At 35.0% G+C, this 24,230-nt stretch overlaps 1 protein-coding gene across 3 annotated transcripts in view; it reads right to left on the bottom strand.

Annotated features, from left to right (window-relative positions):
• The window catches only part of LOC114325164 (fasciclin-2), a 246,675-nt gene that overhangs the window by 4,653 nt on the left and 217,792 nt on the right, over nucleotides 1–24,230 (bottom strand). For all 3 annotated transcript variants that reach the window (XM_028273136.2, XM_028273137.2, XM_028273138.2), the window contains one exon: nucleotides 11,347–11,480. In XM_028273136.2, the coding sequence (XP_028128937.1) occupies nucleotides 11,372–11,480 (109 nt within the window). In that variant the 3' untranslated portion in view covers nucleotides 11,347–11,371. The remainder of the gene's footprint in view (nucleotides 1–11,346; nucleotides 11,481–24,230) is intronic.

The raw sequence follows: 24,230 nt of genomic DNA, 5'->3' as shown, positions 1-24,230 counted from the left end.
TTCAAATAGTGAAGCGAGATTGAGACACAAACATACAAGAGAGAGGTCCTAGAGAGAGACAGAGCTTTCCAAGGAAAATTTGACTTCTTCGTTGGTTGGATATTATCATAATGACCAGAGTTGCCAGATGTGATTTTATAAATCCCCCACTTAAAAACTGTAATTCCCTCAAATTAAGCTCAAATCCCCCAAATTAAAATGTTTTCCGCATGTTAATAAGTTAGTAGTCAAATGTAGAGAACAGTAAACCAAAATTATACTACTTATCAACAGAGGGCTCTGGAAATAATTCATAGATCCTATCTTCTTCGATTATATGAGAGTATAATATACAGTTCTATGTACATTCGCAAACTTAATTTTCCATGACTCCTTAAAATCTTCCATAACTCTCCCCCCAAAAAAAAATCCCCCAACCATTTCTGCTTAGAAAAAATCCCATAGACGCTTTTAAATTACGCCAAAATTGTAGGAAAATACCCCAATGGCAACCCTGACTATCACTATCAATTTGTTTGCTTACGAAAGATGGCGATTATCTTCCCTCTTTCCTGGCTATTGCTCTCTCATCCTGGCCGCATTAAATTCGCTTCATGCCCATTCCATCCGTGTTGGCAGTTCATTGGACAGGAAGCTCTACATAACTGCTCATAAATATAAATATTCCTTGAATTAATTATGACATAAAAATCAATGTCCAGAAAAGCAAATCAATAGTTTTCAGCAAAAACATGATACATACAACCAAGGCGAATTAGTATAAACATGACACTCAAATTGAGAAAGTAAATTACAAGTAGTTAAAAATCTTCATAAACAAAACTGGAGACCAAAACAGTGAAATAAAAAGGGGTACTGAAATGGTCAGGGTCACTTTCATTAAGAGGAAAGAATCTTATGTAACAGGGACATTCCTCTACGATTAAGAATGTGAGGCTATTTATTTAATACACTATTACAGGCAGTAGTGTTATTAAGACTCCAAGATTGGTTTTAAAACATCATAAAAAAAATTGAAAGCATTGAGATGTGGTCTCAAACATGGAAATACTACGTCGTGTAGGAAAAGAGCGGTTATGTTCTAGAAAGCGAAGAAAACTCTGTTGAAAATAAGATCAGGATAGCCTTGATGATTTTCAATCTCCAATATGAGTCCAATCTCCAACAGGGAGAGGAAAAAAGGTAAAACAAAGTTTCAAATAAACATGACTATGACTAGCCATAGTTATTTGACAAAAACTAGGTCAAAAATAATAATTTAACAAAATAGTACCCATTCGCCACTTTTAATAACATCATTGGAATGATAAAGAAACTATAAATAATGTTCCTTAGTTCAGTTACCCAAACTTTATTGTTATATGGTCCCCGAAAATATTCTTCGTGAGAGACCTTTGACGTGCACTGTGGTTATTTTGGCGAATATCGTATTTAGAGGCAATGTTTGCATATTTTAAAGTAGTGTTCTAAACGGAAAAAAAATCTAAAAACTAATTACACTAACTAAATTTATGTACACAAATTCACTGAGCAAAGTAGTAGGTAAATATTACCATTATATCTAAACTGAACATAATCTAATAATAACCAATAAATACAACTAAAAATAAAATACTTAAAATTAGTTTTAGGCATTTCTAGTTTTCTGAAATTATTATTTATTTCGTCGTATTGTATCTGGTAGTTGTTTCATCGAGACTAAGTACCAGAGAGTAAATACCTTATTACATGTTCATGGTCATAGAATGATGATTCATACAAACTAAGAATCATTGTATATTACTGGATCATTATATTCAATCATTGAATATTCCTCATCAGAAAGCGTAACGATGTTACAAACTTCATACTCCAAACGTTCAAATGAATGTAGTAAAAGTCTATGTACCTACAGTTTAGAGTGAAGACAAGGATATCGAATAATTTTACCGTCATATGGAACAAGTATGTTAAATGTTAAAAAACATGAAATACAGTAAAACCTCAATATAACTGACTAATTGGGGGGACGGGTTGTCCGTTAAAACCGGAAGTCCGTTATATAAAAATAGCTTTAAAATCAATCAAAAATTTTTTTTGTTGAAAATATGTACTGTATTTAGATATAGTGTACAAATCTGTAAGTTAAAAAAGGCATCGGCAACAGGAAAGTAGCAAACAATTATTGTTTGCTACTTTTTTACTTTTCTACTTCATCTAAAAACTTTCTGCAACGTACTCGTTTGGTTGCCAAAACTATTCACTGATCCATGGGTTGAATAAGCGATGTATTTTTTGGCAAAAACATATAATTAAAGTTGCCATCTTCTGAATGTCGAATATTTTCTGGGGGGATAAGCAGGAGCGTTGCCTAAAATTTATAAACATTTCACCTGTTTGGGCGGTATTTCCAGTTTCTAAATTTTCTCACTGTAGGTACAAATTCTTTAAAATCCAATTTTTGAAAAATCTGTGATAAACCATGCCTTATTAGAGCTATAATATGAAACTGGCAGATGATGCATTATATCTTTGACAACTCTAATGTTACGAGGTTTGCCAACAATTAGAACAGTCGATCCATGCGATCCATCGGCGTTAGCACAAAGCAGTGCCAAGATCTTTCCCTTGCTGATTTTTCTTCCAGAATTCGATTTTTCATATTTTATTGCTTTCAATTTTTTTTATATTTGATCGGATTTTTGTCCGTTACATAGAGGTCCGTTCTATCGAGGTTTTACTGTACTTATAATGAGTGATCTCAATGTCAAAGTAGATAAAGCGAATTACGAAGATTTCATTAGAGAGCATGGACTTGGCGAAAGCATCGAAAGAGAAAAAAGGCTTGTCCAAGAAAAACAAATGATGATAACAAACAGGTGATACAAGCTCCCACTAAGAAGATTATATACCTGAAAATCGCCTCAGGATGCAGAGGATATCGTAAGAAACCGTAAGAAACAGTAATCGTAAGAAATCGCAAGAAATCGTAAGATAAATTATATTATGATACGAAGAGGATACATAAATTCTATTGAATCTGCAACATCAATCCCTCACAACTAGTAAGCAGGGAAACAGTTGATAATAGAATTGATAACAGAAAGTTCTACATACAAACATCCAATGAAATATTAACTACAAAGAAATAAAGATGAACTCAATAAACAGTGCCAGAAAAAGAAAAAAGACTAGATGACAGACGAAATACTTAAATTAATGGAGAACAGAAGGATCATTAAAACTGTAAACAAAACAAGATATGCCAAGATATACAGAGAAATACAAAAGAAAATAGAGGAAGCAAAGGAAAATTGGTTGAACGAGATTTGCTATGAAATCGAAAATCTACAAGAATTACACGACCCATTTAACAAACATAAGAAGATTAGAGAAATCACCGGAACCTACAGACACAGGCACGGAAATAAACTAATTGACGGCATCGGACAATTAGCAGCAGACAACGAAACACAAAAATACGAGCTATACATATAGAGCAATAGTTCATGCTAGACAATAAAAAAATTTCATATACAATGATTCTTAATTTGGCATTACATACTATAGGTCCTCTCTGAATTGATTTAATTAGCTCGTATTGTAGTTTAACTATTTTTTAGTTTTAAGTGTACATAATCTGTCAATATTCCTTGATCAAAAACAATATAAAAAAGTTAATAGCAATCACTTTCAACAACTGTAAAATTGTATATTTCTAATAGGCCACCGTGGTGTATCGTCACGTCTTTTTTAATGTAAGTATAGGTAATGTTTCCAAACGTCCCACTTCTTCTTCTAATGGCGCTACAACCTTTGTGAGTCTTAGCCTGCTTAACAATGTTCTTCCATTCTGCACTGTCGGATACTTTCCTTCGCCACTGCCTGATCGTGGTTTTAAGGTCTTCCTCTACGTCGTCTATCCATCTTTTACGGGGCCTTTCTCTTGTTCTATTTCCTTGGGGCTTCCATCTCTGGATTACTTTTTACAGAACGATTATCTGGTATTCTTTCTAAATGACCAAGCCAGTTTAGTCTTTGTGACTTTACAAATCTAACAATATCTGCGCTCTGCATTGGTTCTTCCAGTTCGTAGTTCATTTTAATTCTCCACGAACCATCGCTGCAATGGGTTGGTCCAAATATCTTTCTTAGTATTTTGCACTCAAATATTCTCAGTTTATTTTCATCAGTGATTGAGAGGGTCCTTGTTTCACATCCATATATGTGGCCACTGGTCTAATTACTGTTTTGTAGATTTTAAGCTTAGACTCAAGATTCAGTAACTTATTTTTCATTAAGCCTTTGTATGCATAAAAGCACTTATTACTGCTAAGAATCCGTGCTTGTATTTCTTGACTTAAGTGTTATTGTCATTGGCTATTCAGCCTAGGTAGGGAAAAGAAGAGGCATATTCGTAGGTATGGTTGTCTATCTCCAGATTCTCATGTTGATTAGACTTTGTGTACTCCATATATTTTGTTTTACTTTCATTTATACTGTATAGACCAAATGTAGCAGCTTCCCGTTTCAGTTCTATAGCTTTTTCGCTGAATACCCATTTGTTGTGGCTTATGGCAATATCATACGCATATGCACATATTTGCATATATCTTGTATTAATACAGCCGTTCATATCAAATTTTCTAACAACAGCTTCCAAAGTTAGATTAAAAGGCGTTCTTAATACGGCATCACCTTGTTTAACTCCATTTTCAATATAAAATGCCTCTGTCATATTTTCATCTATTCTCACCATGGCTTTGGAACCCTCCAAAGCCGTTCGTATACGTTTAACTAACTTTTTGGGTATGCCCAGTACAGATAGTTGCTTTAACATCTTTTGTCTATTTATTCCATCACACGCCTGTTTGAAATCGATATACAAGTCGTAAATTGTTATGTTATATTTAACACCTATGTTATATTTTCATGTATACCTCTTAACGTCCCACAATCTAGGCTTTTCTTAATCGGATTTCAAAAATTTAACTTTTTAGAATTTTTGCGACCTAGATAATTTGTGATGTCTCCCAAGGAGTCCATAAAAAGTTCATTCCTTAAGCAAAGTCTTATTTAAACAAGAAAAAGTTGCCACAAAAGAAGCTTCGTCTTCTGGATAGGTGCTTATCCCAATGAGGCAGCGGTAAGATCTGACGAAGGAAATTTGTTTTTTTTTTCAGCTAATTGATGTTACCAATAAATGTTACATCAATTGGTTCAGTTCAAGCAATGAGCTCGTAAATAAATTCACACAATAATAAAATCTTAATAATAATAATAGCTTAGAAAGAAAGCAAGTGTTGGCAGTTCATTTTGAAACATGACCTGAATTTACATCAATAAAAATGACGTTGTTGTATCACGACTACACTGCGTTTTAATAAAATTATCAGTAGGACACGAAACAAAGTAATAACATTACGGGGAATTGGAACCATTATACCAATACACAAAAAGGCGATACAAGACAATGTTCCAATTACAAAGGCATCACATTACATCACATTGCATCAAAAGCGGACGAAAATATTTTAAAACGAGACAAAGACATGTGGTACCACTTACACAAACAATATAAATTTCAATTTGATTTGAATCAAAACGAAACTGTTTATTTTGTTATTATAGTCCAGAAAACCACTGCGCATCCGCTAGGAAAAATATTCTAATTCGGATTTTTTGCACAATCTTACTCAAAAAGGACTCCTTTTAACAAATTTGCATGTTGCCAGGACCAAAAGGTGGTCAAAAATTTTAACGTTTTTTTTTTGTTTTTTTCCTAAAATTCTTTTTTTTAGGTTTTTTGGATAATTCCAAACAGAAAAGGTCTTTAGTGACTTTTCTCTAAAAATGATAGTTTTTGACATATAAGCGATCAAAAATTGAAAAATTGCCAAATTGGTCATTTTTAACCCTCAAAAACTATGTGAAAAACTGAAAATTTGAATGTTGACAAGGTAGGTAGATATTCTTTAAACATCGATTGATGAAATCCCGAAGAGTTTTTTGCAATACTATATTCAAAACTCCTTTCGTTTTTTAATTGCTAATCAAGCATGCGCGACACTATTTTCCACCGACAGTATGGTGCAAATGAAAGGAATAAATTCGTTATTTCGTAAACCGGCGACTTTAAGGAAAAATCCCGAAACAGGTCGATTTTTATTTTAAAGTTATGATATTGTGGCATACATATATGGTATACTAGTGGCGTCATCCGTCTGGGCGTGATGACGTAATCGATGATATTTATAAAATTAGAATAGGGGTCGTGTGGTATCTCATTTGAGAGGTTCTTCAATTCTCTATTCAATAATGTAAACATTTACATAATTATTTATGCAGAGGGTGTCCTTCTACTTCTTTTTTGTCAAATAAATTAATATCAAATTTTTGGACACCCTGTATAAATATTTATGTAAATGTTTATATTACTGAATAGAGAATTGAAGAACCTTTCAAATGAGCTGGCACACGACCCCTATTCTCATTTAAAAAATCATAGATTACGTCATCACGTCCAGATGGATGACGTCACTAGTATACCGTATATGCCACAATATCATAACTTAAAAATAAAAACAGACCTGTTTCGGGATTTTTTCATAAAGTCGCCGGTTTACGAAATAATGAATTTATTCCTTTCATTTGCACCATACTGTCGGTAGAAAATAGTGTCGCGCACGCTTGATTAGCAATTAAAAAACAAAGGAGTTTTGAATATTGTATTGCAAAAACTCTTCTGAATTTCATCAATCGATGTTTAAAGAATATCTACCTACCTTGGCAACATTCAAATTTTCAGTTTTTCACATAGTTTTTGAGGGTTAAAAATGGCCGATTTCGCAATTTTTCAATTTTTAATCGCTTATATGTCAAAAACTATCATTTTTAGAGAAAAGTCACTAAAGACCTTTTCTGTTTGGAATGATCCATAATACCTAAAAAAACTTTTTTCCATGCAAAATAAAGAATTTTAGGAAAAAAACAAAAAAAAACGTTTAAAAAATGTTTGACTACCTTTTGGTCCTGGTAACATGCAAATTTGTTAAAAGGAGTCCTTTCTGAGTAAGTTTGTGCAAAAAATCCGAATCAGAATATTTTTCCTAGCGGATGCGCAGTGGCTTTCTGGACTATTAATATAAATTTCGTTTTGTAGGGCAATACATATTGATGTTATTGTCTAAGAGCAACGTTTTTCTTATGTGACATTAGAATGATTCATTCTCTTTCATCCAAGAATGGACTGGTCATGCAGGCAATCATCTCATCATCAGGCAAGTAGTCATCTTATGCGAAAGTTAATTACCTTTTATAAAAATCTACAATATTTGTGAAAATCGTTATTTAATCGTCACTAACTAATTTTCTTAGTAATTTAAAAAAGTGTTAACAGAAGACATTTGGCCACGCTGACTTCAGAGATTTTGTATGGTACAAAACTCATGTGATCAATATTTATTATTTAATACATGATTTAATTTAATGTAATACATATGCACAGGATTATTAAATTTAAATTGTCTTTGTGTTATGTAAAATCGTTTATTCGTGCTTGCTACAGAAGATTTGGTAAGAATTTATTTATTTTTTTAAGTATATCCTGCGATCCATAGGGTTATTAGCCCAGCTGCGCTGTGGCCACTCTTTTTTCTAATTTACTAAACCTCAATTGTTTTGTCCAAGCCCCCTCCCGCCCCTTCTTCTTCTTCTTTTGGCATCATAACTCTGTTTGGGTCTTTGATGTTTGGGTCTTTGCTGTCTGACTATGTCAACTTCCGCCCCTTACCTTTTGATAGGATAAATAAATAATAGCAGAATAACATAATACGATTTGCGGATGACATAATCCTGATAGCTACTGACCTACAAGAACTGCAAACCATGCTTTCAGAACTACACACAGAATCTTCTAAAATAGGACTGAAAATGAATTTAAACAAAACAAAAGTCATGCACTCCGAAGAAACGATGACAATAATAAACAACAAAGTTATAGAAAAAGTTGAAGAATATATATACTTAGGACAAAAAATAATACTAAATAGGGAAATTCAAACGGAAGAAATAAAAAGAAGAAGTAAGTTAGCATGGGCAGCATTCGGCAAACTGAGCTATATACTCAGAAATCAGCAAATTCAACTACATCTTAGATCTAAAGTCTTTGATGCATGCATTATTCCGATATTAACATATGGGGCACAAACATGGACAATCACAAAAAAGAATATGAACATACTCAGAGTCACTCAACACGCGATGGAAAGAGCAATGCTTGGCATATCACTTAAGGACAGAAAAACAAACACATGGATAAGACAGAAAACCAAAGTCACCGATGTGGTACAAAAATCACTAAAATTGAAATGGGAATACGCTGGACATGTAGCTAGGAGCGATCTTAACAAATGGCACAGAACAATTCTAACCTGGAGACCTTACGAACACAAAAGACCCAGAGGCAGACCTCCTATGAGATGGACAGATGATCTGAAACGAACTGCCGGGAAAAATTGGCTACAAGTAGCGTTCAACAAAAAACAATGGAAAGGAAGACTTGAAGAGGCTTATGTTCAGATGTGGACGTGAATGGCTAGACGAAGAAGAAGAAGAAGAACATTATAATAGCATATCTTTCGTTTATATCTTCGGAATCAACTTGTTATACCCCTTTAAATTATGATGGTACACTTGTAGTTAAATGTGTATTAATAGATACCTAATAGATTAATAATAGAATAATGTAATACCTGTTACCTGTGTAGCGGCGAATGACACTCGTAAACAAAATATCTATTACATTATGTATCCATTCCATATATGCGTCAATTTTTCACCTCCTTCTTATCTCAAACAAATCTTCCGATTACAGAATTTTATTACTATTCTCTGCCGGTAAAAATGTTACCAAATGCGATAAAGTAGCTGTGTGGTCGCAGAAGTACTTGGTCTGACCTAGAGATGTCGTTTAGTATTTGTTTTTCAGTTAATTATTATTAGTGAATTTTTGAAAATGGAGAAAATTGGTCATCTTTATTGGACACAATACTTTTATTTGAAAGGCCAAGTCCAACCAATATAAAAGCTGAACTGGATTGTACTCTGAATGAGTCTGATATTTCATTTACAAAAGAGTAGCATTTACATTGGGTAGCAGAGTTTAAACGAGGCCGTACGAGCTTCGAAGATGAGCATCGCAGTGATCGACCAAATGAGATGACGACTCCAGAAACGGTGAAGAAAATACACACAGATGGTACTGGATGATCGTAGACTGAAGCGCGCGAGCTAACAGTCTTAGTAGACATTTCAAAAAGTGCGGTACATAGCATAAACTAAAAATTAGGACACGAGACAACTGTGTGCAAGATGGGTGCCTGGTTTGCTCACACTTGTACAAAAACAGTGTCATAAAGATGTCTCAATTGAGTTTCCAGCAAAGTTTCACAGCATCAAAGCAGAATTTTTTGCGCAGTTTCATAATCAAGGATGAAACAGGGATCCATCTCTTCACACCCGAGGTAAAAGAAGAATCAAAACAATGGACTTAAAAGCGTTAACCGGCTCCAAAGAAGGCAAAAACATAGAAGGAAAAAATAATTTTCATTGACAATCTTGAAAACGGAAAAACTGCGATTGTTATGCCAACTTATTGCAATATTTGAGCTAAGAAATTAAGCAAAAACGGTTACGTTTAGCTAAGAATAAAGTGTTTAGTTTAGTTTCATCAAGACATTTTTAGTTTCATCAAGACATTAGGTGGAATGCATAAAACGTAGTAGATGCTGTTGCTTCAGCAAATAGTATCTACTTTGTAGCATTTTCTTTTACATAAAAGTATGTGCTTTTGTTGAGAAGAACATACTACACAACAGAAGTACCTACTACTGACCTGAAGTATCAAGTACTAAGCGTAGCGACAGCCGTGTCTGCATTACACCAATCGTGATGGAACTAGTTTTGCGTATGCTTGTGATTTGTGAATTCACATTTTTACGTACCTAATTATTACAGTTGTACATGAGTAAAAATGATTGAATCAGATTCCGAAGCGACAAAAGAGTTACGCGAGGATAAAAAATAAACAATTGTTATTTATTAATCTTCTTGAGAATTATTAAATTTTATTTGATAAAAGAATGACCCCAAAATTAAGTATCTTCTTCTTAGTTTGTAGATTTTTCTACGACGCACATTCATAAATGCTGCTATGTCGTAACAAAAAAACACCTACGACGAAGTCATTCATCCACCAACTTCACTTAAACTGAAGCAAATACTACCAAACTAGCAAATACTTCAAAAGCGTAGTACATTCTTCTATGTATCTGGTAAATAGTGGCATATGCTACGGAGGAAAGTAAATGCTTTTTAAGTGTAGTAACAACTTCAAAAATGTAGTAAATACTTGAAGCATTAGCAGATACTACGTTTTATGCATTCCACCCAATGCATCAGCCTACAGAACGAGTATTTCAATGGCCAAAATTCATGAATTCAAGTTTTAATTGCTACAAAATGTACCCTATTCGCCAGATTCAGTCTCCTCGGGTTATTTTCTGTTCGCAGACTTGAAAAAATTGCTCAGTGGTCAAAGATTTTCCAACCGTGAAGAAGTCATGTCGGCAGTTAATGGCTATTTTGATGAGCAAGACAGTACTTATTATAAAAACGAATAACATATAAAACTAAATAGAGCTGAAATGAGATTATGCTGAAAAAAAAGAACCGTTTTTTTTCCAAAATTTTTGTGTTTTCTTTGTTGGGTCGGGTACTTCTGGGAGTACCCATACCTACATATTATTAAAAGTCAATACTATGAATAAAACTAATACAATAATGAACTAACTGAAGATAGATCTTGAATTATTCGTTAAGACTTATTTAGCTCACCAATACTTGGTCGGTCTTATCTCTCCACATTAGGAGATTTACTGATATTTACCAGTTATGTCACTTACATACTAACAGTAGTAGATGCAAGAGAATAAATCATAAATTCACGTAATTTCAAACCTTACTAACTCTTAGACTATTAATGAAGTTATCATTATATATCACATCAATCTTATTCCAAGTCAAAAACAAATATCGTGTAAGCCAATCAGAAAAAAAAATGTATAGGCCTGAAGTTAAGTTTATCCATTATATTTTGTCAAAATATTCCATAATTACACGCTTCAATGCTTCTTTAAACTTAATTGAATTGAGGTTACTCACTTTGTTGTCGTATTGACATTGTCTATTAAATTTACAACTTTGGCACAATTCGCAAGTAGGTAAATATAGGTACCTATTAAAATATTTCATTTTCATTTAAAAATAGATACACTTAACTTTTACAACATAAATCTTATTAAATACCTTCGGCGAAAATTAAGTATATTTTTCAGACTGCTGAATGCTTTCCAATAAATTCTCCAGACTTGGTTTGAACAGATTTTCCATCGAATTCTACCGTCGTAGGGTTGACTTCGTGTAAAGGTTCTCGTTCATCGCTAAAAGTAAGGTTCAGATCAAATTGTGCATTACCTTTATTATAATATACCCGAATTAAAACGAATAAACTTAATTAAAAAAAAAATATAATCAACTATATTTACGTCAAACAACTGTGCATCTAATTAGAAAAAAAAGTATTTAAGGGTACAAAAGCAGAAAGAACATTACAAATAAACGAGGTTTTACTAAATACAGTCAGACGTGTTTAAAAAATAAAAATAAATATAGAGGTTGATACTATAATTATAAAAAAACTAATAGAAGGATATAACCATGCAAAAGGAAAATTCTAGAATCTAAAAGTTAAAACGTTAAAACCGAAAATATCCAAACATCAAAAACTATTTCGATATGATTTAAATTTTAGCCCCGGGTGTGAATATTAAAATTTTAAAGAATAAACTTTAATATAATTTATATTATAGAGTTGATATAGTTACACATAATCAACGAGAGATTAAAATCTTTCCTACAAAGAAAAATACCCCAAGAGCAAAGTGGATTTACCAAAGGTAGATGTACTCGAAAATAACAATATATAAGAAACTGGAACTGGAACAGCGCCGATTTCTCATAACTAAGTTAATCTATAGTTCGGTTGACTGAGGTTCATCCTTAACTTCGGTTATGTTGGGAAATGCAATTTTCATTAGCAGTTTCGTTCTACGCCGTAATGTTCGTTGGCAATGCACAGATCCCTAGATTCTAGCAGCTTTCGAGAAATGCAAATAGGTGGAAAAAGGTAAAGCTATCGCCATTTTGTATGAACTTTTTTATATCACTGAATAACGTTATATTTAAATATTTATATTTAAACAGTCATTTTAATAATTATTAATAAATCTAACAAAAATACAAATAATGTTATAATAACGTAATGATTAGATATCTATTTAACGAATGGTAAAAAACTGATTTTGACATATTTTATGACGGCTTTTCATGTCAAATTGCAATAATACTACGCATGCGTAATATCTGAAATCATCTGAACTGGGTTCATGAAAGCTTGAATTTCAGGTGTTTCAGTTCAGTTTGAACGGGAATTAGGCTATTGATTATGTACTTTAGAAAGGAACTACAACGTTAACGGAGTTTTATTATTTCATATGGTCAATGGACCTCTAAATATGAAAAAACCGCGGAGTGCTACCATTTAAAGGGGTGCGTTTTTGAGAAATGGTGAATTAGTCCCTGTGCACAGGGTGCATTAGGGTCAGTTCTATATACTTTTGGTACAAACACGTCTGCATAAAAATTGTTTCAGAATAAATTTACAATCGAAATATCATATTTTAAAGTCAAAAATATTTTCTTTTAGAAAAATATATTGAAACAAAAAAAAACACGAAAGAAAGCAATTTTGTTTTTTGCCCCAAAACTTTTTTTAGTGGCAAGATAGGTACAGTTGAGTCCGCGAGTCTTTACCCGTGCGTCATTAATACCTGGCGAGATAAAACACAAACTTTTTATCTAGCATCATTTTATTTTATCTCTTCCACGCATGAAACTCATGACAAACCAGCTGCCGTTTGTTATTAAGTAAAAACACATGTTATTTTTATGAACCATCTAGACTCAGTGCATTGAAAAGAGATAGGTACAAAAAAAGACGATTCGGTATGTTTTCATATTTTAAGCACAATTTGTTTGACGTTTCTGCTTTGTTTATTTTTGTGGCTGTCAGTCAGTTGAATTTTTTGCGGTTTTTGTCTAATTTTTGCGTTTTGAAGTTTCTTTATATTACACAAACAGTTGTTTTCACAACTAATTTTATATTGGGCTCTGAAATTTTAAGGTAAATAATTATATTTTGGTAATTAATATTTAAAACATACAAAGCTAACGTCATTCACACAGTAAAGAAATGAATGTGTTTAGATTTCCGTCAAAGTGAATAAAATAACAAAAATAAAATATGTTATTGAATTTTTTTATAAATTGTTTATTTATTTATTAATCAATAATAATAAAAGAATTTATTAAGCTACTTCAAATGTAGCTGTAATTCTGCACAAAAATTTTGAAGCAAAACTTACATTTGACATTCTATATATTTGATAACTCGCGGACTCAACTGTATGTATAGGCATTGCTTAACAGAAAAAAACTGCCATCATTCTTTTTTAAAATGACGTTCAGTAGAAGTCTCTAGGATTTATAGTTTCCGAAATATGATTTTTCAAAGTTCGCCAGTCACAGCATTTTTGGGCCATTTTCCACATTATTTCGCAAATATTGTTCTGTAACTTTTTTCTACGCATCTCTAGGTATATGCAATAGCACATTTAGTAGGAAGAGAAGTCAATTTCCGTTAAAATGGTCTATTGTATAAAGTTGTACTTCTATTTTTAAGCAAGTTATGGTTTTTCAAAGTTTTATACTTTTAACGATTTTTGATTTTTTTACGATTATTTTTTTAATTTCTCATTAAAACTTATTTCTTGTACAGTTCGGTATATACATTGTGTAATAAAAAAGAAAGCTTATTTTCTTTCCTTTAAAATGGTGTAGGTACATATTGTAAAAAATTCTAGGACTATTTTTAAACAAAATATCAGTAGGATATCCAGGAATATCCGTAATTTGAGAAAATTATTGAAAAAATTTTTTTTCAATTAGAAGAATCTAATTGCACATTAAAACATAATTTTTAAAGACAAATAACATTTCTTCATTCTCCTATATTCATATTTTTTAACATACCTCGTATAGTGTTGATAAAATTTGATATCTGATGATTGCATCTTAGGTTTTAGGCTATGAAGAGCATTTTATGAAGAATAATTTTTCTTCATAAAATTAATAATAACAATCTGAAAAAGCATTATCATAACGAAAACTTTGTTTATTTACGTATTTTAATTCGTAATATGGAAAATTGCTATTATGAAAAGTAGTTTAGAATTAATAATTATGTTTTAATGTGCAATTATATCATTCTAATTTAAATGTTATGAACTATAAAGGTAGTTTACTCTTGATCTAAATTTATATTTTTATATACCTGGTATAAAATTAATAAAACTTTATATAATACGTTGGTTGCATCATAAATCTTAGAACATGAATAGCTTTTTATGAAGAATAACTTTCCTTCGTCAAATTAAAAATAAAAGAGTTATAAATAAAAATGTTGGTATCCATAATTTGAGAAAAATCTTCAAATATTTTTTTCCATTAAAAGGATGTAGTTGCACATATCAGACCATAATTTTTATACCAAGCAATATTATTTCATATACTGTCGGTTTGCTAAACTCAGACACAACTGGCAAGTGATTTTAGTCAATAATTTTGCCAATTTGGCAAAAAAAATAATTACTAATTACCTAGTTAATAATTACTAAATAATTAGTAATTTTGTCAATTTTGGCAAAATTCGCAAAAAACAAAAAAATTACCTACTAAAATCACTAGCCAGTTGTGTCGAGTTTAGCGAACCGACTATACATGGTGTCCAGAAACTCTACCGACAAACGAAGACAGGAGATTCCTCAGATAATTTTAAAAGAATTTAACCACATTCACCTAGTCCGAAAATGCTTCCTAAGGGAGTTAGAGCTCTTTGAAGATGGCGTCTTGTAATTAGTTTTTCTTAAATACCTCCAGAACGCTTTTAGTTAGAAAAAACGAAAATTGGTACACATATTTATCTTCCAGAGATAAATCGATTCCATCTATGGTGACTTTGGGTGGTGGTTTTGGGTGGGGCAACGGTTATTTTATCGCATAACAACTTTTAAGCACTTTTGATACTGGATTATTAAATTGTGTGGTATTCTAGTACTAAAAGGTACTCTTGCTTTAAGTCGGTAGGACACACCGTTTTCTAAAAAAATCGATTTGAAAATTTTTCGTTTCCTGAATTTAAAATTTTTTTTCAAAATTAAAAAAAACGGTGTATTTTACCAACTTCAAGCAAGAGTAACTTTTAATACTAGAATACCTGATAATTTAATAATCTAGTGTCAAAAATCCTTAAAAATTAAAGACAAAAAAGGTATGCGATAAAATAACCGTTGATCTACCCAAAACGGACGCATATGACCGGTACTAGAAATTCACAATTAATAAAATCGATTCATCTCTGGAATATAAATAAATGTACCAATTTAGGTTTTTCTAAATATTTTTTTTTTTATTGAATTTTTTTTTTTTGATATTCAAACAACGAAAAAATTTCAAATCGATTTTTCTAGAAAACGGTGTATCCTATCGACTTAAAGTAAGAGTACCTTTTAGTACTATAATACCTTACATTTTAATAATCCAGACTCAAAAGTGCTTAAAAATTAAAAACAAAAAAGTTATGCGATAATGGTAGGGGAGCAAAGTATGCTAAATGTGCAGTCACTCGAGCGCTTTGGAGACCTAGTGGGTTGTGAGGAGTAGGTCCTAAAACCAAAAAAAGTTAAGTAAAATTTTCCATTTTAGTGGGCGCTTGACATTTTTAAATTTAATTTTCCATTTCCAACAATCGTTTTTCCGATTATAACGCCATCTATGCATAATTCGAAAAAATGTTTCCAATAAAAGTTACTTATTTTTTCGTGAGGAATCCAAATCTGCAATAAAAAATAGGGGCTCCTATTTAAGATTTTAAAGTAACCCCCCACCCCACCTCCGTAGGGGGTCGTGTTTGGTGCCATTCGATAGATTTTTTAAAAATAATAAAAAAGTGTATTTTACAGTTTTTCGATCTGATGTTCATTTCGCGAAATATCGCGGGATTCGTATTTAAAATATTAAATTTACCCCCCACCCCTCTCCGTGGGAAGTCGTGTTTGGTATCATTCGATAGATTTTTAAAAAATATTGAGCGCATATTTTTTAGTTTTTCGATCTGTCATTCATTTCGCGAAATATTCGCTTTTTTCTTGTGAAATTTTGGGACTCACCCATTTCCTTACGCCCGGCTCATATCGTCAGATTTTTGAAATATACACTCTTTTGCATGTACTTAACTTACCTTACCTTAATCTGACAATTTCGAGCTTTTTTAAGGATAGATTTTTTTTTTCGGGCCCCCCTTAACGAACTCCCCTGTGTTAAGAGCCAATATATGGTAGAGGTACATCTGCAGGATACCAGGTTTCTCTCCATATGATAATCTGACGCGCTCGAGTAACTGCAAAAATCCCCGCTTGGGCTCCCCTACCATAATATAACTGATACATTTGGGAAAAAATAACCCTCGTTTGTCTTGCTCGATAGACGGGCATTTACTGGATACTGTGGAATCATATAGTGACCTTGGTGTAACAATTACTGAAAATTTGAGTTGGTCGGAGCATATTTCAAACGTTACTAAAAAAGCGAATAGTAAGTTATAACTACTTAGTAAGACTTTTACAAAAATATCATTTTCGGGTTCTATTCATTTGTATAAAACTTATGTCCGACCCCTACTGGAGTACTGTGGAACGGTTTGGTGCCCAGAATTAGTGCGCGATAGAACTCTTCTCGAAAATATTCAAAAGAAGGCCACCAGACTATGTTTCAAACGAAGAAGGCCAGATTACCAACAAAGACTTTCTTTAGCCGGGTTATCAACTTTTGAAGCTCGTCGACTCCGTGGTGACTTAATTATCACCTTCCGAATTTTAAAGTATAGATATGGAGATTTGCAACACTTGTTTATTTTCGACGATCACAGCAGACTACGTGGACATAGTTTGAAAGTGAAGAAGGAACCCTTTTCGTCGATAAAGCGCCAACATTTTCTGTGTAATCGCATTTTTAGTATATGGAACAGTCTCCCAACGGAAATTATAAATTCTCCATCTATTAATGTTTTCAAAAACAAACTAGACAGTTATTTGTTTGTAAACTAATCAGTGTTGTGCACAATCTATTAGTCTATAGTTTATTTGCGAAGCTAATTTTTGTAATGTAGGTACTATTTCATTTTTCTTGTAAATGGGCTTATGGGTCTCCATGACCCCAGCCCTTATTTCTATGTAATAATAATAATAATAATAATAATAATAATAATAACCTGTGGGAGTTTTATGTCAGTTCTTCTATCAGGCGCGGCCCCCTGCGAATGGGGGATGCTTTCTGGGTATTCGTAGCGCCAATACCCAGAGAGTAGCAGGAATACTTGCCGTGGAACAAAAACTGACACCTGGCAGTAGGTATAAAATGCACACCCATGAGAATGGAGACTAATAGTTTATGTTTAGGGCCGCTGCCTGGGGATCGCCAGGGCACGTCTGGAGCCGACGCTGGACGTGACAGCATGCGGGACGTCGGTGGCAGGGTGTTGAGGAGGCGGGCCCCTGTCACACAAACAGCTACAGCCCAACAACAAGAACAACAACCACAAGCGAGCCAAACAACAGCAAGAGCTCCACTCGCTGAAGGTGCTGCGCCGGAACATCAGCCGGCGCTCACTCAAGCGGGACGACCGAGGCAGCGCATGAAATGGACTGTGTCCATTAACGAAAGCATTTTGCGCTTCTATTATAAGGTGACAAACCTCGGTCAAGAAACGATCGGCTACAGACAACAGCTGTATGCCGAATTTTGCAGGGAGTACCCAGATATACAAGTATCGGAGCAAAGAGTATCAGATCAATACCGGGTAATCGTAAGAAACAACCTTATCCCAGAGACTAGACGCAATACGATCAAAAGCGAAGTCGAACGGGAGATTAATAACCAAGAGCTAGTTTTAGATCAAGTCCCTAATGAAATCCTTGATGAGCAGATTCCTGAGATTCCCATACCAGAAACTCAACCTGACAATACACAGCAGGAAAACAACGAGTTGCGCGATAGTCTAGAGAACGAAATGGCTCGTGCCGTACAAGAGTTTAATGGAACAAATCCACTTAGCAGACCACCGCTACCACGAATAAACTCTTGTAAGAAACTAGGTGCCCTGTTACAAATTGTGAATACTGAAGTCCTACCCAATTATGTCGTAGAAGCCCACACATTGGAGTATCTGCATATGCTAATCTACTGTGCAGCTACAGCAATTGCCAATGTAATGGGCGTTAAGATCAGAACACGACGGGGTACTAATAACGGAAGGACTGGTAACAGAATTGCACCCTGGGAAAAAAGACTTCTCGGAAAAATTGAATTACTGCGTAGGGATATTGGTCAAGTCACAGAATATATAAGAGGTGTTACAAGTAGAAAAGTCATTAAAAGAGCTGAAGAAATAATGCGGAGCACTGCAAGACACTCGAGATACGATCCAGAAAATAACACAGCCCAACAGTGTCTGGATACATTAAAACAAAAACTCTCCGTCTATTCAGGACGATTAAGAAGGTATAAAGTTAGTAACAGCCGAAAATGTGACAATGCACTTTTTGAGAACTCTGAGAAGGCGTTCTACCGAAAACTCAATTCCACCGTAGAAAGTGTCGACAAGTCTTACCCAAGCCAAGAAGAAATTCATGAGTTTTGGGGAAATCAACTTTCCACACCAGCTGCTTTTAACAACAATGCTGGCTGGATAGAAGATACGACGCACAACTGTCACCACTACGTCACTGCTAACTACGAACCACTCACGACTGAAGAAGTCTCAAATGTCATCAAAGAGCTTCATAACTGGAAATCTCCTGGACCAGACGGAGTTCAGAACTTCTGGCTTAAAAAGTTTTGGAGTATTCATGAGTGCTTATCAACATTAATTAATCATGTTATTTCTAATCCGCAGGAATTACCATCATTTCTAACTCAGGGAACTACTTATTTAATACCCAAGGATCAAAATAACACCCAAGATCCATCCAAGTACCGCCCAATTACTTGTCTTCCAACTTTGTATAAATTGGTCACATCCTGTGTAACCCGGCGTATCTACCAACACTGTGCTCTAAACAATATCATAGAGCCTCAACAGAAAGGATGCGCTAAGGGTTCCCTGGGTTGCAAAGAACAGCTTATCATCGACTCAGTCATTTCTAACCAGGCATTCATTAAAAAAAGAAACCTTTTTACTGCTTTTATTGACTATAAAAAGGCCTTTGATTCAGTACCGCATGAATGGCTAATAGATATATTGAAAATATACAAAGTAGATGATAACATAGTGACCTTTTTAAGGCATATAATGAGAGATTGGAAGACTAAAATTCACCTCCAAATACCTGGTGAAAACAATATCGAAACCGAAAATATCGCAATCAACCGGGGCCTATTTCAAGGAGACTCGTTGAGTCCATTGTGGTTCTGTTTAGCTTTGAACCCCCTTTCCCAACTATTAAACTCCACTGACTCAGGTTTTAGCATTAAAAGCAATAATACTGTGGTAGCGAAGCTCAATCATCTGTTGTATATGGATGATTTGAAATTAATGGCTTCCACTCGAGAACACCTGGAAGAGATGCTAAAAACTGTAGAAACATTTTCTAATGATATTAGTATGCAGTTCGGTCTAGACAAGTGCCGTGTTTTGAATATAGTCAGAGGAAAGGTACAGCCCGGTGGATTCGATATGCAAAATGGCCAGAACATCGAGGCCATGGGCGACAACGATATGTACAAATATCTTGGAGTAAAGCAGGCGCGGAAAATTGACCATAAGCAAATGAAAACTGAGATAACTACTGAGTTTATAAGAAGGGTAAAACAGCTGCTTCGTTCACAGCTTAACAGTAAAAATTTGTTTAAGGCACTAAACACCTACGCTTGTTCCGCGCTTAGCTATTCATTTGGTATTGTTAAGTGGACAAAAACGGATATAGAAAATCTTCAGCGAAAAGTACGAACACACCTCACAAAGGCACAAAAACACCACCCTAAAAGTGCAGTAGAACGAACGACATTACCCCGGTATTTAGGAGGAAGAGGACTTATGGATATAGGTGAGCAATTAGATAAACAAATTGCTAATTTAAGAACTTATTTTCAGATGCAGGCTGAGACATCTACTCTACATCGCGCTATCTGCGCAGTAGATGACACAACACCGATCAAACTGAGGGAAGCAGAACTACGCATAAACCACCTTACTAAGGACGAAAAAGTGCGCGCCTGGATGGGTAAACCTTTGCACGGGCGACATCCCAATGAGGTCAGCCAAGATTATGTCGACAATATAGCGTCGAACTACTGGTTGACATCAGGAAAGATGTTCCCTGAAACGGAGGGTTCATTACTGGCCATTCAGGATCAGGTTATACCAACCAGAAACTACCTGAAATATATCATCAAAGACCCTCAGGTTCAAAACGACAGATGCCGATATGGATGTCAAGCCCAAGAAACCATCCAACATCTTACAGGGGGCTGCAAGGCATTTGCTGCAACTGAATACAAGGAACGGCATGACGCAGTGGGAAAAATCCTTCATCAAGAGATAGCTATCAAGTTGGGACTTCTCCAAACGGACCATCTCCCGTATTATCAATACGTCCCTGAGAGTATGCTTGAGGATGGCAACTACAAGCTATACTGGGACCGCACTGTGCTCACAGACCAAACAGTGGCACATAATAGACCAGATCTCGTACTAGTTAATAAATTAACAAGACAAACAACACTAATTGATGTGGCGATACCTAACAACAATAATCTACGTAGTAAATTCACTGAAAAAATCGCCAAGTACAGAGATCTAGAAATTCAAATACGAAGGCAATGGAGAATGCAAAGTACCCAGACGATACCTATTGTTATATCTACTACTGGAGTCATTCCGAAGAACCTCCTCGAAAGCATAAAAAGGCTGGGTCTAAATGAACATCTTTACAAGACCATGCAGAAAGCTGTACTACTCGCAACGGCCAGATGTGTACGAAAATTTTTGGGAGATACACCTGCATACCAAGTCACCTAGGGCTCGATAACACGGAAAGAGTCCCACCAGAGCTCAATCCTTTTGATACCGTAGGTATCTGGGATGAGTCAATTTTCCCCTTAGAGGGAGTGTGAGCCGTATGGCTAAATCTGGATAATAATAATAAGAGGTGTAACAAGTAGAAAAGTCATTAAGAGAGCTGAAGAAATAATGCGGAGCACTGCAAGACACTCGAGATACGATCCAGAAAATAACACAGCCCAACAGTGTCTGGATACATTAAAACAAAAACTCTGCGTCTATTCAGGACGATTAAGAAGGTATAAAGTTAGTAACAACCGAAAATGTGACAATGCACTTTTTGAGAACTCTGAGAAGGCGTTTTACCGAAAACTTAATTCCACCGTAGAAAGTGTCGATAAGTCTTACCCAAGCCAAGAAGAAATTCATGAGTTTTGGGGAAATCAACTTTCCACGCCAGCTGTTTTTAACAACAATGCTGGCTGGATAGAAGATACGACGCACAACTGTCACCACTACGTCACTGCTAACTACGAACCATTCACGACTGAAGAAGTCTCAAATGTCATCAAAGAGCTTCATAACTGGAAATCTCCTGGACCAGACGGAGTTCAGAACTTCTGGCTTAAAAAGTTTTGGAGTATTCATGAGTGCTTATCAACGTTAATTAATCATGTTATTTCTAATCCGCAGGAATTACCATCATTTCTAACTCAGGGAACTACTTATTTAATACCCAAGGATCAAAATAACACCCAAGATCCATCCAAGTACCGCCCAATTACTTGTCTTCCAACTTTGTATAAATTGGTCACATCCTGTGTAACCCGGCGTATCTACCAACACTGTGCTCTAAACGATATCATAGAGCCTCAACAGAAAGGATGCGCTAAGGGTTCCATGGGTTGCAAAGAACAGCTTATCATCGACTCAGTCATTTCTAACCAGGCATTCACTAAAAAAAGGAATCTTTTTACTGCTTTTATTGACTATAAAAAGGCCTTTGATTCAGTACCGCATGAATGGCTAATAGATATTTTGAAAATATACAAGGTCGATGATAACATAGTGACCTTTTTAAGGCATATAATGAGAGATTGGAAGACTAAAATTCACCTCCAAATACATGGTGAAAACAATATTGAAACCGAAAATATCGCAATCAACCGGGGCCTGTTTCAAGGAGACTCGTTGAGTCCACTGTGGTTCTGTTTAGCTTTGAACCCCCTTTCCCAGCTATTAAACTCCACAGACTCAGGTTTTAGCATTAGAAGCAATAATGCTGTAGTAGCGAAGCTCAATCATCTGTTGTATATGGATGATTTGAAATTAATGGCTTCCACTCGGGAGCACCTAGAAGAGATGCTAAAAACTGTAGAAACATTCTCTAATGATATTAGTATGCAGTTCGGTCTAGACAAGTGCCGTGTTTTGAATATAGTCAAAGGAAAGGTACAGCCCGGTGGATTCGATATGCAAAATGGCCAGAACATCGAGGCCATGGGCGACAACGATATCTACAAATATCTTGGAGTAAAGCAGGCGCGGAAAATTGACCATAAGCAAATGAAAACTGAGATAACTACTGAGTTTATAAGAAGGGTTAAACAGCTGCTTCGTTCACAGCTTAACAGTAAAAATTTGTTTAAGGCACTGAACACCTACGCTTGTTCCGCGCTTAGCTATTCATTTGGTATTGTTAAGTGGACAAAAACGGATATAGAAAATCTTCAGCGAAAAGTACGAACACACCTCACAAAGGCACAAAAACACCACCCTAAAAGTGCAGTAGAACGAACGACATTACCCCGGTATTTAGGAGGAAGAGGACTTATGGATATAGGTGAGCAATTAGATAAACAGATTGCTAATTTAAGAACTTATTTTCAGATGCAGGCTGAGACATCTACTCTACACCGCGCAATTTGCGCAGTAGATGACACAACACCGATCAAACTGAGGGAACCAGAAATGCGCATAAACCACCTTACTAAGGATGAAAAACTGCGCACCTGGATGGGTAAACCTCTGCACGGGCGACATCCCAATGAAGTTAGCCAGGACTATGTCGACAATATAGCGTCGAACTATTGGTTGACATCAGGAAAGATGTTCCCTGAAACGGAGGGTTCATTACTGGCCATTCAGGATCAGGTTATACCAACCAGAAATTACCTGAAATATATCGTCAAAGACCCTCAGGTTCAAAACGACAGATGCCGATATGGATGTCAAGCCCAAGAAACCATCCAACATATTACAGGGGGCTGCCAGGCATTTGCTGCAACTGAATACAAGGAACGGCATGACGCAGTGGGAAAAATCCTTCATCAAGAGATAGCTAACAAACTGGGACTTCTCCAAACGGACCATCTCCCATATTATCAATACGTTCCTGAGAGTATGCTTGAGGATGGCAACTACAAGCTATACTGGGACCGCAGTGTGCTCACAGACCAAACAGTGGCACATAATAGACCAGATCTCGTACTAGTCAATAAATTAACAAGACAAACAACACTAATGGATGTGGCGATACCTAACAACAATAATCTACGAAGTAAATTTACTGAAAAGATCGCCAAGTATAGAGATCTGGAAATTCAAATACGAAGACAATGGAGAATGCAAAGTACCCAGACGATACCTATTGTTATGTCTACTACTGGAGTCATTCCGAAGACCCTCCTCGAAAGCATAAAAAAGCTGGGTCTCAATGAACATATTTATAAGACCATGCAGAAAGCTGTACTACTTGCGACGGCCAGAAGTGTAAGAAAATTTTTGGGAGATACACCTGCATTCCAAGTCACCTAGGGCTCCATAACACGGAAAGAGTCCCACCAGAGCTCAATCCTTTTGATACCGTAGGTATCTGGGATGAGTCAATTTTCCCCTCAGAGGGAGTGTGAGCCGTATGGCTAAATCTGATAATAATAATAATAATAACCTGTGG

Source organism: Diabrotica virgifera, chromosome 5 (assembly GCF_917563875.1).
Source record: "Diabrotica virgifera virgifera chromosome 5, PGI_DIABVI_V3a".
Taxonomy (NCBI): Eukaryota; Metazoa; Arthropoda; class Insecta; order Coleoptera; family Chrysomelidae; genus Diabrotica; species Diabrotica virgifera.
The sequence above is the reverse complement of the archived record's forward strand: the minus strand, read 5'-3'. Positions and strand labels throughout refer to the sequence as shown.